The 16633-nt window shown below is 46.7% G+C and overlaps 1 protein-coding gene across 1 annotated transcript in view; it reads left to right on the forward strand.

The window, feature by feature from the left end:
- The window catches only part of LOC126526425 (lymphoid-specific helicase-like), a 48598-nt gene that overhangs the window by 3079 nt on the left and 28886 nt on the right, over window positions 1-16633 (forward strand). Inside the window, exons 2-7 of the mRNA XM_055068093.1 lie at window positions 5899-6105; window positions 8098-8194; window positions 12372-12430; window positions 13325-13438; window positions 14174-14404; window positions 16298-16572. Of these exons, the coding sequence (XP_054924068.1) occupies window positions 5899-6105; window positions 8098-8194; window positions 12372-12430; window positions 13325-13438; window positions 14174-14404; window positions 16298-16572 (983 nt within the window). The remainder of the gene's footprint in view (window positions 1-5898; window positions 6106-8097; window positions 8195-12371; window positions 12431-13324; window positions 13439-14173; window positions 14405-16297; window positions 16573-16633) is intronic.

Below are 16633 nucleotides of genomic sequence, written 5' to 3' on the forward strand. Positions count from 1 at the left end.
TCTACGTTGTCGTATGCTCCTGTAATGTCCAAAAAGGCCACATACAACGGTCTGCTTTCTGTTTTTGATATTTCAATACACTGTGTAAGAACAAACAAGCTATCATCCAAACGCCTACCTATTCTAAAGCCATTCTGAAGCTCTCCCAAAATGCCATTATTTTCTGCCCATGCTTGAAGCTTTAATTTGATTGCCTGCATTGCTAGCCTGTATATTACCGATGTAATGGCCAACGGTCTATACGAGTGAATTCTGTCTTTCTCCCCCTTACCTTTATAAATTAAATTCATTCTACTTTGTCGCCAACTCTCTGGTATTCGTCTATCTTTTAAAGTTTTTTCAACTGCTTTCACGAGAGCTTCCTTACTTTTTGGTCCCAGTTCATTTATCAGCCTAACGGGAACCTCGTCTAGCCCTGTGGCTGTGCGCTTAGGAATTTTCTCTTCCGCTTTCTTCCAGTTTAAATTTGTAAGCACTAGCTCCTTTCCCCCTTGGGTCTCTTTCATGCTCTTTATTTCTTCAAATACAACCTTGTCCTTGCCTTGGAAAGATTCGGCTGTTACTTTTTGGATGTAATTTATTGCTGCTTCTACTTCCAGTCTGTTTTCATCTTCGTCTAGGATATGTTGTTGTATTGTTGTTGCCTTCCTGCCTAATAATTTTATGTGATTCCAAAATATTCTAGGTGCGGCCTTCTTTTTCTCACGTATTTCTGACAACCAACGTTCACTTTCACCAAAAGGTGCTAAAAAGCGCCCTCTGTCCTAAAATGGGTCGTACCAAGCTCGGTCGTCTGCTTCGGAAAGCACGTTTACAATACGGACCCGCCACTTTCGGTTGTGTTGTATCACGGCCTGCAGCGGATATCGGGCGCCGAAGATTTTTTCAGGAGTAGCACGCTGCGTAAAGGCAAGAAATTATGCAGTGCCGAATACGTGTATGCCGTTCAAGAATTAAGTGGCGAAGTTTTAGCGCGGTGTCAATCGCAAGTGAAGCGAGTCGCGTACGAAGTGGAACTTCAGGTAAGGTTTGCACGCTGCTAGATTCAGGCGCACAAACGCGAGGAAATGCTTGCTATAAATGAATCCACAGCAGCGATAAGCAGACATCATGTGTACGGAACTGCTCGAGCACACGACGGTACGCGCCGCGAGGGCAGCGGTCTTTCAGCATGCCGCGATGTACGAACTGCTCGAGCGCACGATCGTATGCGCTGCGACGGCAGCGGTCTTTCGACATGCCGCGAAACGGCGGGTCTCCTGCAGTCTTTGTTGACTGCATGCCGCTAAACAAGTAGTTAGGCCTGCGTTGTAGTAGCGGTCATCTGTCCCTTTTAGTAACTGGTAATAACTGATGCAATGCATATGAGCTCGCACGTACGTGCGAACCGCGCAGCGCGAGCTCGTGCGCTGCTCGCTTGATGTAGCTTTTAATGACAACGCTCGAAAATCGATCTGCTGTAATCAATACTATCTTGCTGCGCTGCCTCAACATGCTGGCTTGAGGTCAAGTATGAGCACATTTAACTCTCTAACCTGTGCTGCTCGTAGTGGGGTAGTGAATTATCACCGAATCAACCCGGCCATTTGTGGTCATTTGCACACATGCACCTGGGCACTTCACCATTTCGCACCGGTCGCATAGTTAATTGTCGCTGTGGCCGGGTTTCGAATCGTGAATCACCAGCCATGCCTGCTGCTATGTTGGTCTGCCGTTGGGACTGTAGGTGCAAAAGACCGAATTTTAGAACACAGATCTATAATCAAGCAAGCTTCAAGACAGGTGAAGCAGTCAGCATGGCGCGAAGTTTCGCTTACCCAGCGCGACGAACTGCAGATATATGCAGCGCGCCCGACGCTCCGCTTCGTGAGGCCTTGAAGGGAAACGATAGAATAGGATGTTGGGATTCAGGCCTTCTTGTTCATGGGAGCCCACGACGCAGCAGTACCGACGGTGACGCTTTTTCGATGCTGAGCTAGGTCCCTCCGGATCGGCGTCGCAGATTCCTTCTGCTTCCAGCATTACGTCCCACGGCACACGGAGAGTCCGTTTTCGTTAAACTATAGGCTGCGACCAGCTCGCAGCGTGGTCGACGTGGTCTGTGAGAAGTGACGAGCCTTTTCGCACTCACAACAGGGCAGAAAAAAGTGCGAATCGACGCAAAACTCTGCCTAGAAACGTGCTTCGCCACAGCCAGGGCTCAATACGACCCAAGCTGGTACGACCCAGATGTCGTTTCCCGCGCCGACACCAGGCACCGTTACTATACCTCAAACTCCAGCGCAAGACGCCCATATATATTTTTTGAGTGAGATGTTTGCATAGGTTCGAACGGGCTCTGCCCTGGTGTTGTGTCGGAGGAGGGTAGTATGTTGCCCCTTAACTTTATATCCATGTGTAAAATATCAATTTTGTCCGCTTTAGATGTACTATCAAGTGCAATTCACAGAATTGATATCATTTTTCCTTGCTGTGTTACAGTGTCATAAACTTGATAGTTTCGTTTTCTGAAAATGTTTATTTTTGCGAATTTTTAATGAAAAATTGATGACCTAAATCGAAAATTCAAAACCAACAGCCACTAGATTTTAAGTTTTTCTTTTAAATGCAACAAACCCCGTCAAATTTGGTGCTGTGGTTGCCTAGAAAAATGAATTCTCCTTTTACTTGCATTTAGATAGGAGCACCCACACTAAAGCTTCCTCTTAAAAGGGAACTGGTGACCTGACTTGCACTAGTTCACTGATAATAAATGAGGGAACACAAACATTCAGCATTCCTTGTGCCATTGAATCGGTGCTGGTATCCAGAACTTGATCTTACTGTGACGGGGAAGAATTGTAATCACCTGAGCACTGTAAGCACGTACAGTCAAGTGCAAAGGTTGAAAGACCACGGCATAGGCAAAAAAAAAAAAACCTTCTAGCAAAGCTGTGCAACGTGACCTTGTATAAAAGCATGGCACTGGTGAAGCAGGTGCACGTGGGCAGTACACATAATTTCAGCCTTTATACCTAGGCTGAGAAGAAGAAAGAAATTCAGTAGCGACTGTGGTTCGTAATCTTTCGCACTCAACTGTACAGTATTTGTCAAAAGACATACAAGGTCTGTTCTGAAAGTAGTAGGACTAGTTTTCTTTCTGGGCGAACGGGCAGATGAGAGGTGGTCTGCGCGCGCAGGATCGGTGAAGGGGGATATTGGGAAGGCTGGGAAAAATCGTCAGTCGGCTCTCGGCCGTTGAAGAGGGCAGGTCATTTGTACTGTGAACCCCTTTCAAAATGCCTCGTCACGGAGAATTGTGCAGCGTTTACTGGATCAGCGATACGCAATCAAATTTTGTGTAAAGCTTGGTAAAATAGGCAAAGAGACTCGCGACATGATTGAGGAGGCCTACGGTGATGCTGCCATGGGTAGATCAGGTGTTTTTTGAGTGGCACAAGCTGTTCCGAGAAGGTAGGGGAAGAGTGGAAGACAACGACCGCACCAGATGGCCTTCGACCAGCAAGACCAACGAAAATGTGTCGCGAGTGAAAAATATACTGAGCAGTGATCGTAGGATGAATATCAGAATGATTGCTGATGACTTGAGCATTCCTCAAACCCAAATTTTTGAGATCGTGACAGAAAACTTAGCCATGAGGAAAGTGTCCGCGAAGTTTGTGCTGCGAGGGTTGTCAGAGGAGCAAAAGGCCAACCGGAAAGCGATCTGCCAGGATATTCTTTATCATGTGAATGAGGGCCCCGGCTTTTTGGACAATGTAGTGACCGGTGACGAGATGTGGGTGTTTGATTACGACCCAGAGAGCAAGCGGCAGAGCTCGGAATGGCACACACCTCCTTCCCCACCCCACAAGAAAGCACGGATGAGCAAATTCAAGCAAAAGTCCGTGCTCATTTGCTTTCTTAATCGACATGGAGTCATCCGGAAAGAGTTCGTATCACCCAGACAAAAGTTATTGCAGTTTTTTACGTGGCAGTCCTCAATAACACTGCGAAAATGTATTGTTCGTGTCCGCCCAGCCATCGCCAAGAATTGGCGGCTGGACCATGACAACGTGCAGAGCCATACAGCGTTCCATGTAGTTGAATATCTTGCCCAGCATAAGGTGGGAGTGCTATCTCAGCCCCCCCTAAAGCCCCGACTTGGCCCCGCCAGACTGTTTTCTATTCCCGAGAACAAAATTGACACTCAAGGGGAAGCATCACGGATCGGTAGAGGCGGTTCAGCAGGCCATGACGAAGGAGCTAAACAGCATTCCGATCCAGGCGTTCCTGGAAGCGTACGAAAACTGGAAAAATCTTTGGCAGCAGTGTGTAGACGTGGAAGGGTGCTACGTTGAAAAATTCTAACCGTTTGTACTATTCTCTCAAATAAAATAAAAAAAAAAGAAGAGTCCTACTAATTTTGGAACAGACCCTGTAAGTGCTATGTTGCCTGCAACCACTGTCCTTGTCTTGCGGGCTGTTTCCCCTTTTAAAATGGAACACCAGCCAGCCCAACGTCTATCCCTTATGCTTAGGGGAGCTCCTGTGTTAAGTGAGAAGCTCCAGCGTCCTGAGGAATGAAGAGGATTGTACACATCTTCTAGATGTCTGTAGTGTGAAGAGCGCCACGGGAGCTGCAGTGCACAGTCGAAGGACGTATATGGTGAAGGCGTGCAGTAGATGCTCTCCACAAAGGCTGTGCTTTCCTGTCTCGGCACACGATTGATGCCAAACCTGGCATACCTTAGCGACGTCTCTTTCAAAATTGGTGCTGGTCTAAGGATGTCTCATTGGTACTGCTGGGCTTCAATCTGTAATTCTAATGCTTGCGTGAAAGCGATGAATTGAAAGGGTAATTAAGTTAGCTTTTTCCTTATAAAGCTAGGTAGAAATTTTTTTATGCACACAATGTCCATCTCTGGATGGAACCTAACTGCTGGTGTGATAGAACTGCACTATCTCCAACAGGTGCTATTTAATAAGCATGGGGTTAACTATTGAAAAAAAAAAAAGGAGGACATCCCACATAACTGTCGCAAACTTCCAGAAAAAATTGGTAAAGATCCCCTTTGTTGAGGAGGCATGTACAAGAGCACACAGCTTAGTTTGTTTCCTGAAGCTCCTGTTGGAAAAGACTTGTGGTGTGTTTGCTGTCATCTAAGGGAGGTGTAAGAGAATTTGTAGCTCGTCTGGTGTTGCCATGCTAGTTCAGGTGTAACCAAATTAGCGAGGCCCACTGAGCTTCGGACAGACCCTACCTTGCCATCATGGAGTTGCCTGCAAGAATCACTAGGGGTAATTTTGGCACTAGTGTCTATGGTAGCTGCATGCAGGGCAGGGCAGCCAGCATGGGAATGATTGGCAATACGTGGATTTGCCTAAGCTTGGTTTTTCTCGCTTCATACGGCCTGCTGACTTTGCAGAGTGAACATACTGAAGAAAATAATAAGCTATAAATGCAGAAGTTTGCAATGCTAATGGGGATATGTGCAGACCTTGTGTTTAGATTTTTAGAAAGCAATGAGTCTTTGCAAGCTTGGAAAGATCAAGCGTAATAGGTGGTATCCAAATCCGGTGACCAGCTTTCTCAGAGTAGCACAACGGATCTCTTGCGAACTGTATGTGCCGAAATCATTTGCAGTGCCAGAAACGTGCCAACGTTCAGAGTCTCAAGTGCAAAGCTTGGGCAAACCTATGTACTAACCATCATTCCAAGGTACCTGAATGATCGCAAAGCCAAAATGCTCTCTAGTAATTTTTGCGGGAAGCTCTGTGCTCGCTGGAACAGGAATTGGCCACTACCTCCCTCGTGACAGAAGTAACTTGAAATTGCTGGGGAGTGCGGATGTTAGGCGGGCTGTTGGTGACGAAGGCGAACCTTGGCCCCATTGTTTTTCACGCCTGTCTGTGCAGCGTACCCTGAGCCGGCAGGAGCAGCAGGCGGCGGATCGCGAGGCGTGCCTCAAGCGGCTCAAGAAGCTGCTGCATGCCACCAACATCTACTCGCAGTTCCTCATTGACCGCATTGAGAGGCAGAATGCAGAGAGGACTGCCCAACAGCAGCGACATGGCCGTGGCAAGAAGGCACCAGAGGGAGCCTCTGCTGAGGAGCAACAGCAGGTTTGCATCACTTTTTCGTCTTTTTTTTTTTCTCCTTAACCTTCTGTGACTTGGGAGCTCAGAGACATAATTGCTTTTCAAATTGGTTCTCATGGCCGAATGGCACGTTACAAATGTGAAAAATCCCATTTGGTTTAATTGCCACAGTTCTTTGCTCGGAAAAGTAACTCCGTGCGCATGGACAAAGGAACCGTTTCCTCAGGTTTGCTGTATGGTGAACCATGTATAAGTAGCTGACTCACTTGGCCTAGAGATCACATTTCAACGACCGACAATTGTGCTTGCTGCTATTGTGCTTTGAGTGTTGTTTGTATTCCTGCGCACAATCTTGCCCCGTAGAGAGCTAGATTCGTGACTCACAGTTTTGGAACTGTCCGGTTATTCGCCATCACTGCACCACGTCACAAGTATAGGGACGATCAGACGTGCATCAGACCAAAGCAGCACAAATTGCTAGGGAAGAGGGCATGTTCATCAGCAAGACGCCGATGGCCCTATCCGACAAAGAAATGCAAATTTGGACAGGGGTAGCACACCCAGCAGGTGATTGTGTGATTGTACAGTTTATTTTTTAATGTTCTTAGTCTCATAATATTTTGATATTATTCTGCATACTTGTTATATAACTTTTGCATACATACTATTAAGTAATTGATTGGAACTAACAGTGCTTGTCCTTGTCACGTTCTCGTCCCCGTGTTGCCTTTGAGCTGTTCACGCACAACTATGGATTATCATTATCATGGCTGCCAACATTTACGATATTATTGAAAGATGCCTGGATTTTAGAGGTTGTTTGCAATTGTAAGGGCACTAATGGTCTTATGATTTTTTCTTTGCATGTAGCTTATGGCAGAATCAATTAATACAAATACAGTTGCCAACCAAATTTCGGAGCGGAATTTTTTTGAATCCGCTTCACTATTCTGATGCATACCTGTTTATGATGCAAACCCGTTTATGACCGCAAGCATATTTTTGGGGGCCGTTACGTGAATATTTCATAAATAAATTTTACAGCTAAAATGGTATGCGTCACAGAAGGGAACATTTGGGAATAGTGGAGGCTGCCTGCTTACAGCTTTCATACAGAACAAATGCTGTGAATTATTTTAACAGGTGGCCCGCATTTCGAGCAGTAAAGTGTTCTTTAGTATTTTTATCCACAGTTTAGTATTTTTCGGCCTGGTTAGCCACCTTGCTGAGATTTGAAAGTTTGCGGGCATAGGATGGGAGCCGGCACTTGCACAACAGGGGCGACACGAGATCGCTGGTGGAGGTCCACATCCTACCCTGAGATGTGAAATAGGCCAGGAAATGCTGCAGGCCTTGGTTTACACAAACCATGGAAACCAAGCATGTGATGGAAAACAAGCGCGTGATCTTCCTGGTAGCCAGTTTAATATATTCCTCCAAGTTCCTCCAGACAACATTGCCTGTAACAGTGAGTTTCCTACTGAAATTACTGGAGAGGTATCGTTCGTTGCTGTTGTTCAGTTGCAATTGGATTGATGGTTAGTCTAACGTTCGTGGCTTGTGGCTTAAGACGTCCTTTTGGCTTTATGTACTGTGCTGCATCTGCCTCTGTCGGCCCGAATTTCGAAGCAGTCCTGCTTTTCTAAATGCAGAAGGCTGGAAGGCCCCGCGAGCATGCATAATCACTGCGAAATGTGGCATTTATAGCGCAACATTTTGTTGAGTATGATCGGATTGCAAAGTCACACAGCCATTTGATGCCAAAAGCGACTAAGTTTCGGCCAAATCACATACTAACCATCATTTCCATGCTGGTTGAACCGCTCTGCCTGCAGCTGCCGTAGTCTGCTAGTGCCAGAGTTACGTCTAGTAATTGTTGGAAACTCTGTCACCTGAAACACATTGGCCTGACACTTGTTTCAGCAAGTGATGAAACGTGTGGCGATGACTACTGTGCTGCGTGTGCCATGCTCTCTTGTGGTGGGACTCGTTTGTGACATACCTTTCACCTTACAGCCAAGCCGAGCCTCCAGCAGGTTGACCAAGAAGCAGAGCAGTGCAGAGCCCCCGAAAACACCAAGTCGCAAGAGGAAGGCTTCGCCCAATTCGCAGGGTAGGTTAGGCTGGGGTCAGTGAGATGAGTGTAACATGATTTACTGGTAAAAAATTCATACGGGACCTAGCAAATGGCAAAGGTAATCAAGTCCTTACTCCGAAGAGGTACTCGTTACATGTCCTTGTTGCTTCAGCTGTTGAGAACAAGGTTGCAAGTTTGGTTCTTGGCTGCAGTGTTCACATTCCAGTAAGTGTGGAACGGAAAAAAAGAAAACTCTCATTCACTGTGCTTCAAGTGCACATTAACCCATTGTGCTACTTAAAGCAACACAAAGAGCAGCAGTAAATCAGTTTTGATTGAGAGAGCATTCTTTGAGAACTGTCTTCGTAAATTTTGCAATAATAAGTTGATTGTTCAAAGAGAAAATGATGGGCAATTTTTTATTCATCTTTTGGTGCAGAAACCCCAGTGCTGGTATGTCAATGTGGCGTCATGGATTTTAAATTACTCCAAGTGGTATCTTTACCTCCTTTAGAACACTGTGCAGTCCACTTTTAACAATAAGCAATTAACCCTACCCTAACAGATGCCATCAAAATATATAGGGGTGTGCGAATAGTGATTATTGGGGCCAAGTCGAATAGAAATCGAATAGTGCCAGAAGTAAATTGAATATCGAATAGTGTTCGGATAGTTTTCGAATAATGAAGTGCCATTATCACAGCTAACATAAAACGATCTTCAGACCCCAGTACTCTTGAAGGTAGCAAGTTTCCGTCATTATGTAGTACACTCAAACCAAAGTTGCTAGACAAGCTTCAGATTGTCAGATTCTCAGCTCGTGCGCTTACCGCTGCTGTCACCACTCCTTTGACAGCCGCCAGATTGCAGCGCTGTTCCATTGAGCTCCACTGCAGGTACCTTGCCCGCAGCCTTGAGCTTGTGCAGACTGGCAGCTTGCTTGTGTTTCACGCTCGCTGGCGTTCTCCCTTGTCCAAATTAGTGACACCATGCGAAAGCGGTATCCACCTACAGCAGTAAGGCTCATCGGGCTAGTTGGTTCATACCGAAAGAAGGGTAAACTGCACCAAGGGAAGAAACATACGACGAAGCGCAGAAGCTGTGTTTCTAAGTGTCATATGTTTCCTCCTGTCATCTTAGCCTTTTGCACAGTTTACTTTTCACCCATAGAGGAGCTTGCCACTTTTCCTTGCTGCTTTTACTTGTTTTTCATCTGGAGCAGTTATAAGCCAGCTAGCGAGACCACATTCGTTATCCACAAAAATAACAGCACAACTTTCTTGTGAACCTATGAATGCTTTATTAAAGAAAATGAAGTAAAAAATAAACTGTATGCCCCACATATGTAGCTAAGGCCTAAACTGTCACAAGGGACATAATCTAGGCAAATGATTTGCGCCCACGTGGCAACCAACTCCACCTAGAGCAGCTTGGCACGTTTCCTTGCTGCCTTTACTTCAAGACTGGATCCCCGCTGCTGCTCCAGGAACCTTGCATAAAAATGCACGCGTGTGACTCAATGAAATTTAGTGATGTGTGCATTCTGTTCCTTGAAGTGCAAGGAGTACCCAACATGACTCGGCATATTCTCTGACAGTGTGGCACCTCAACCGTGACAGCGTGGCACCTGTACCATCTATCCGTTGTCCTGCGAACAGTTTTCAATTTCTCGTAAACAAAACGCAGGCGCTAGTCATTGGCATTTCAGCTAAAGATCCTTCTACTGGCCCTCTTAGACACCTTGGAAAAACCAACCTGAGTGTGTCTCTCGCAGCCATGCACTGTGCACAAAACTCTTACTTTTGGGAATCCTTTGGCCACTCCTCAAGTTCACGTGAACAGAACACGGGAGCTACTCATTGTCATTTTGGCTGAAGCCATTTCCACTGGCCCACATTGACAGCTTGTTGAAACCAACGTGAATTTGTTGCTGAAAGCCATGCCCTGTGCACAAAACTGTGCTGATTTTGCAGAGAGCTCCCGGTCGGCATGAGAAATTGCTCTGTTCCACACCGAGCGAAGCGTTGCATTGCTGGGAGCACAGGAGTGGCGCGCTGAACTGTTGACATAGTTCCAATAGCTGCTTGTGCAGCCGGGAATGCAGCACGTCGGCATCGTCTGCCGATATCCTTAACGAACGCGGCAAAGGGTACAGTATTGCGGGTGACATGCTTGCTGAAATCCGCCGTCAACAACCAACCACAGAATACACCAAAACTGCACTGCGGGCTTCATCCTGCTCGTCCGCATAGCCAGCTAGTGAGCACTTGACGCTGGGTGCGACTGCAGTGCCGCGGAGGTGCAGGTGGATGGTCGTTCCGGGCAACGCTGCCAAATTTGACAACTGTAGCTAGTCTAGTAACGTTGACTTGAACATCGTTATGACGAAGTTGAAGGGGGAGCCGAAATTACTTCATTATAACCATTATTGCCATTTAATGCAATACTACATGCCCAATGGGGTGCACAGTTTTAAACATGGAAATAATAGGACGGCTTTGATGTGTGCCTTTTTGTGTGCCTTTGAGGAGCTCCATCATGTTTTTATCCCACGTAGCCCAGTGTACTTTATGCGGTACATCATTGTAGTATTTGAAATAATAATAATAATTTGTAAATCTTTCACAATGCGATTGCTATGTGAAAAGGTCATTGGGTTCTAAATATCATTAAAATCTGGCTGCTCTATTTTTCTTGGGCCTTAATTAAGTACCCCAGGTGGCCAAAATCAATATGGAGGCCCCCATCCTATTGCAGTGCCTCTCGTAGCCTGTTAGTTGCCGTGGGAACAAGAAACCCCACATTTTATTTAACTCTTGCATTGTTTACATGTACTGCAAAGAATGGGATGAAAGTGGTGTGCTACAGTGGGGTTTTGCACTCTTGAGTTCAGTGATTGCTGTGTTAAATTTTAGAGCATATTTTGCTTAGAAAAACTGGTTCAAGTTGGGCGTTTCTTGTGCTTGTGTGTGGCACCGGTAATCATGTTTCACAAGTAGCTGTAACCATTGAGCCCAGGTTTATTTATTATTATTATTATTATTATTATTATTATTATTATTTCTTTTTTCTTTTTTTTTCTCTATAGGTTGTAACTTTGTTTACATATTGTGCCTTGTCCACTCAGTTTTAATGGTTGCTGTGTGCTATGTGTTTTCGTGCGAACATTAAGTGTTGTTTACTGGGCATGCTTACCTGAAAAACCTGTGATACTTTTTTTTTTTTGACATTTAGTTTGTCAGTAATAAGGTACATAATGCATTGCCCTGACTGCCAGGTTTCTGCCATACAAGCCCATAGAAAGCTTTGGCAGACCTATCAAAATTATATGTACAAATTGATTATTTGTAATAAAGATTACTGTATTATTATTATTATTAAAGCGAAGCTGTTAGCCTTTCGGTGGTCAGTGAACCTGGTGGCGGTGCAGGCCAGGAGCAGTGGCTTGTAGCCCCGTAAGGCAGAGGCTTCAAGCACTCAGCAAGGTTAATCAAACAGTGCATGCATTCTTTGGAATCACGGCTACAGCTTACAGAACAGCGTACGTTTCAATGAAGAACAAGCACAAAACAAGCATCCAAACCACCTAATTGATGATGAGGCGCTCCTGATAATGCGAAGGACGTAGTGCTCCTTGTATACGTTTTCTGGCAAAGATTACTGTTGTGCAAGCTGTTGTGCCGACGGCAGCTTGTGACATGGGGACTGACATCCCTAGCCTTTCGTGTGTAAAGGAACCCAACCTAGCAACTGATTTCTATGTTGCAGCACCTTTGTGGGCAGCAGTAGGCTGTCAAACTTACCGTTACTGTAAATTACCATCACTATCATTACTCTAAAGCAATAAAGCATTGTGTATGCCCCCTCAGCAGTTGTAGTGGTGGTTTTTAGCAGCTGGATTCTGGACATGCACATTCGCAGGGCCAGGATGGCGAGCTTATTATTATTATTATTATTATTATTATTATTATTATTATTATTATTATTATTATTATTGTGAGGTGACCTAGCCATGCTGTGTAGTGATGGCTGCTTTTCTTTGTTAATGTATACAAATAAAGAGAGAGACAATGGAAATGTGTGTAACGATTTTAGATAGGCTGAAGGGAGCAGCCCTCGTCAGGTTGTGCTGCTGACATTGTTATGAAAAAAAAAAAGGGGGGGGGGGAGAGCGCCCATTTCATTCTCTTTTTCCCCCCTTTTTGGCGGGCAGGGACCAAGGCCAAGTCAGCTCTGCTGGACCTGGAAACCGCTACACCACCTTCTTCCCAGGTTAGTTCTTGTGGATTGCTACACCTCGTTTGACCCCATTGCGTCAAGTTAGTACCGTCGAGCGCCTTTGCAATGAAATGGTGTGTATAACGAAGGAATAATTGTGTCCCAGTTCTGTTGTGATGTGTGCGGAGCACGACCTTTTCAACGAAGTGATGTGTGTAACGAAATATTTCGGATGCCATAACTTCATCATAAGGGCTCACTGACAAGGCCCGTCCCAATTGATAAGATTATTTGGCAGTGGAGCACATTGTTCCTCGCTTGGCTTCCTGGCCAGGTACCCGCAGTGGTGCTTGTCTCGAGAACTGTTGTCTCCATCTCAACTTGGGTGCTTGCACGGCTTGAAAGTTGCTCTTTGGAGCACGAGACCTCTTTCTTTTGCAGTGGAAATAATTTAATTACAGCATGGCCTCCGAGGGCGGTGCTTGTGGGGGAGGTCAAATGACTCGTTTCAGCCGAGCACATGGGTTCCCTTTTTTGTTGGCTCTTGTGCGTCAAGCACACTGGGCGCAGGTTCCTGGTGGGTGCAACAAGCTGTGGGTGCCGTCGTCTCCTCCATCGTCACTACTGCGCGGCCGGCATCGTGAGAGGCCATCTTCTTCGTCGTCATCGTTGGCATGCTGTCGTCGTCATAAAAATGCTGCTCCTGGTGTGATCACATTCCAGAAGGAGGAGGGCTTGTCAGGCTGCAGCTTTTGTACCTTTTTTCCCGTTACCCCCTTTCTCTCCTTCAGATAAATGAAATTTTGATGGATTGATTCTCGGAATGCTTTTCCAGCCTTGCTCCCTTCCCGTCCATGGGCTAGTTTCATTCAAGCCTTCTTCCGAGTGTGACGTTGAAACACAGCACAACCACCTCTAAATGACTTGCTTTCTTGCCTCGTCTCGCAGGAGGGATCTTCCTCCCGTCCATCAAATGGCCACCACAACCCCGAGGGCCAGCCGACCCTCTTCACGGGGGGCGTCATGAGACCCTATCAGGTCGAAGGATATCAGTGGCTCAAGGTAGGTCCGCTGTGAATTTTAATGCCATTTGCATTCTTAGCATACTTCGCGCACATGTTGGGGCCTGTTTGTCTGTGCCTGTTTTCCCGCCAACTTGAGTGACTGGGAAGCCAGTGGTCTAATGTGTAGATCAGACTGCTGTGCTGAGGGAACCGAGTTATAAACCGACTGCCAGTTATTCTTGGGTCACTGGTTATGCGCTGCTCTTCAGTGACCCTCTTTGATGTCAGCTTGAGTAAATAAGTGCCTCTTAGTATGTGCTGCTGTTCAGTGGAAAAAAAAAAGAATCGTTAAGATTTTTTGGTGCTTGAGCAGAATCGAAGCCTTGCCATATAAATTCAAAGTTCTCTGAACGTATACAGTCAACGTTAAGACTTTTTGTACTCCCTAAGGACCGAGAAAACGTCCGAAATAGCGAGCGGTCAGAAAAAGATGAATGCATTGCTTTTACTGCCTCGAAGGGCTCAAATCGCCACGGGCACGTCCAGCATAGCTCTGAAGGCCTGTCAGTACACCTGCTAGGTGTATCAGTGCCAATGCTGTGCCAGGAGATGGTGGTTGCGCATGTGTATTATTGCATGTGTACCTTTTGACACCACCTGGTGTAATTTCATACTCTATTCTAACATGCATGTCATATTTCAGCAAACTTCTTCGGAAAAGGTGTGTGTTAGAATGGCAAGAATCGCACAAGTATGGTATTCAGAGTAGTATCTGTGGCTCGTACGTAACCAGGTCCTGTACGAGAATGGTGTCAACGGCATCCTGGCGGACGAGATGGGCCTGGGCAAGACCATCCAGGTGATTGCCCTGATCTCGTCGCTCGTCGAGAGCGGTCTGCCGGGCCCTTACCTTGTGGTGGCGCCACTGTCCACCCTGCCTAACTGGCTGAGCGAGCTCCAGCGCTTCACTCCATCGCTCTCGGTGGTGCTCTACCATGGACCCATGGAGGAGAGGCACGCGCTAGTGAGTTGTGGCTTTATCCCCCTTTGGGCGCCAGCTGATTTTGTCCAGTAGAAGTTTTGTTTCGGCTCATTTCTTGGCGTCTTCAGAATCGTGAAAAGCCTTTACAACTTCAAAACAGATTGGGACTTACAAATTCCTCAGCGAGTTCTGTTAAGCTTACAGACCCTGCTCTCAAGGCGACAGCTCTGCAGGATCACCAGATGTGAGAACATCGACCATATTATGGCTGGCAGAGTACAGTCGAACCCACTTATAACAATATTCAAGTGCCACGAAAATTTAATTGTTATAACCGATTATTGTTATAACCGGGTTGCATGAAAAAAAAATCAAAATGGGGGATGGTGTAACTGTTTCGAGAAAACTATAATGGCGGTGCGGTCCATTCGTGTTTTGGAGGATGGCACGGTGCAGAGCCATGGGCGCAGCCCACTCGTGTTCGGAGGGGTGGAAGGGCGATGGGAGAGATGTGCGCGTGGTGGCAGTAGGGCTGGCGGACAATCGTGCAGCGGCTAGCTTCTCATGTTTTCTTTTTTCTTTTCAAGGATTTCGCATTCCATTACCTTTCGACGTGGACACTGAGCAGCCAGACTTCATCGTTATAACTGATAATATGGCATGGGGACATTGTAGTACGGGGGTTATTTCCCCATAGAAAGCATACTAAAGTTGGCGGTGCAGCAGCTCTTCATTGTTATAACCGATATATTATGAAAACTGGTACCGTTATAAGTGGGTTCGACTGTACTTGGAATTCATGCTGCCACTAGAAAATATGCCTGACGTGTAAACCATTGTGGAAATGCAATGAAAGAAGTGAACCTGCTGCATGATGACATACTGTTACCAAAAGCAAACACCCGGCCGTCTTCTGTTTTCGTCAATGTTTTTAGTGCAATATCTTGACGAATGAAGGTAATTCTGTTTCGAACGTGAGCTTGTTATAACGAGGTCCTGTCCTCTGCATACCTAGGTTGCAATGGTTGGTGCTTAAGGGAACTACATTCGTGCTGGCAAATTAAGTCTTCTGACCTGCTCGGCACATGTGGCCATGTTCGTGGCTCAAACACTGCTGTGGTGCGAATATCCAAGAAGGGTTTGTTTTGTGATGTATGCAAACTTGCACCAGGGTGGGCAAAATACAAGAAAAGGCTTTGCAATCTGTGACGTCCCACTGATCATTTTCTTTCAATGGGAGCCGCAACAAGGTGCCCTTGTTCAGACGGGCCCGAACACTGCACGGCAGTGCCAGCACATAGAAAATGTGTCTAATAAATGCTACCAGTAGGGTTGAGGCAGAGCGACATAGGTTGCCCTGGCAACAGGAATGCAACTTCACATCGGTGCGGTCGCTCTGCTGACCTGGCAACACGCATGCAGCATCTGGCGCTACCGGCGTAGCGGCCTCAACCCCGGCTCTGCAAGGGTGTGCACGGCGGCAGGAAAAGCAGTTAACGACATTTGAAATTTGGAGCGTTGTAAGCTAATGAATTTGGGCAGGGACTTTTGAAGAATTTGGAACATCCCGAAAGTGACATAGACGTGCTTGTATTGCTGAGATTCTACTGCAAGTGGGTTCGCCTATTTGTTGCCTGCCACGGTAGCTAAGTGGCTGTGGTGTTGGGCTTCCGAGCTCGAGTCCACATTTTCACTCTTGGCCACACAACGGTGGTGGCATTGCGATTGTGCTGATATGCAAAAATGCTCGTGCACTTAGATTTAGGTGCGTGCTAAAGAGCACCAGGTGGTCGAAATTAATCTGTAGTCTTCCGCTACGGTTGTGCATCATAATCGGATTGTGGTTTTTGGCATGTGAAACCCCAGAATTTAATTTGAATCGATTGACAAGGTTACATAAAGATGCAGTGCCAATGACCACCCCTCACAATGCAGACGCCACAAAAGCTTCGCCGCACGACGGTGGTGGTGACCTCGTACGAGGTGGCCATGCGGGACCGTGCCCGGCTGGCACCCCTCGACTGGCTCCTGCTGGTGGTGGACGAGGCGCACCGGCTCAAGAACTTCCGGTGCCGGCTGGTGCGGGAGCTGAGCCAGTACCGGGCCTCCAACCGGCTCCTGCTGACGGGCACCCCGCTGCAGAACAGCCTCACCGAGCTGTGGGCCCTGCTGCACTTCCTCATACCCGAGATCTTCCACGACCTGCGCGTGTCAGTGCTCGCCTTGCTTTGCCTTGTCTCGCAAACTGCGTCAACAGTCGCATCGGCTCGG

The sequence above is a fragment of the Dermacentor andersoni genome, chromosome 8, assembly GCF_023375885.2.
Source record: "Dermacentor andersoni chromosome 8, qqDerAnde1_hic_scaffold, whole genome shotgun sequence".
NCBI classification, from domain to species: Eukaryota; Metazoa; Arthropoda; class Arachnida; order Ixodida; family Ixodidae; genus Dermacentor; species Dermacentor andersoni.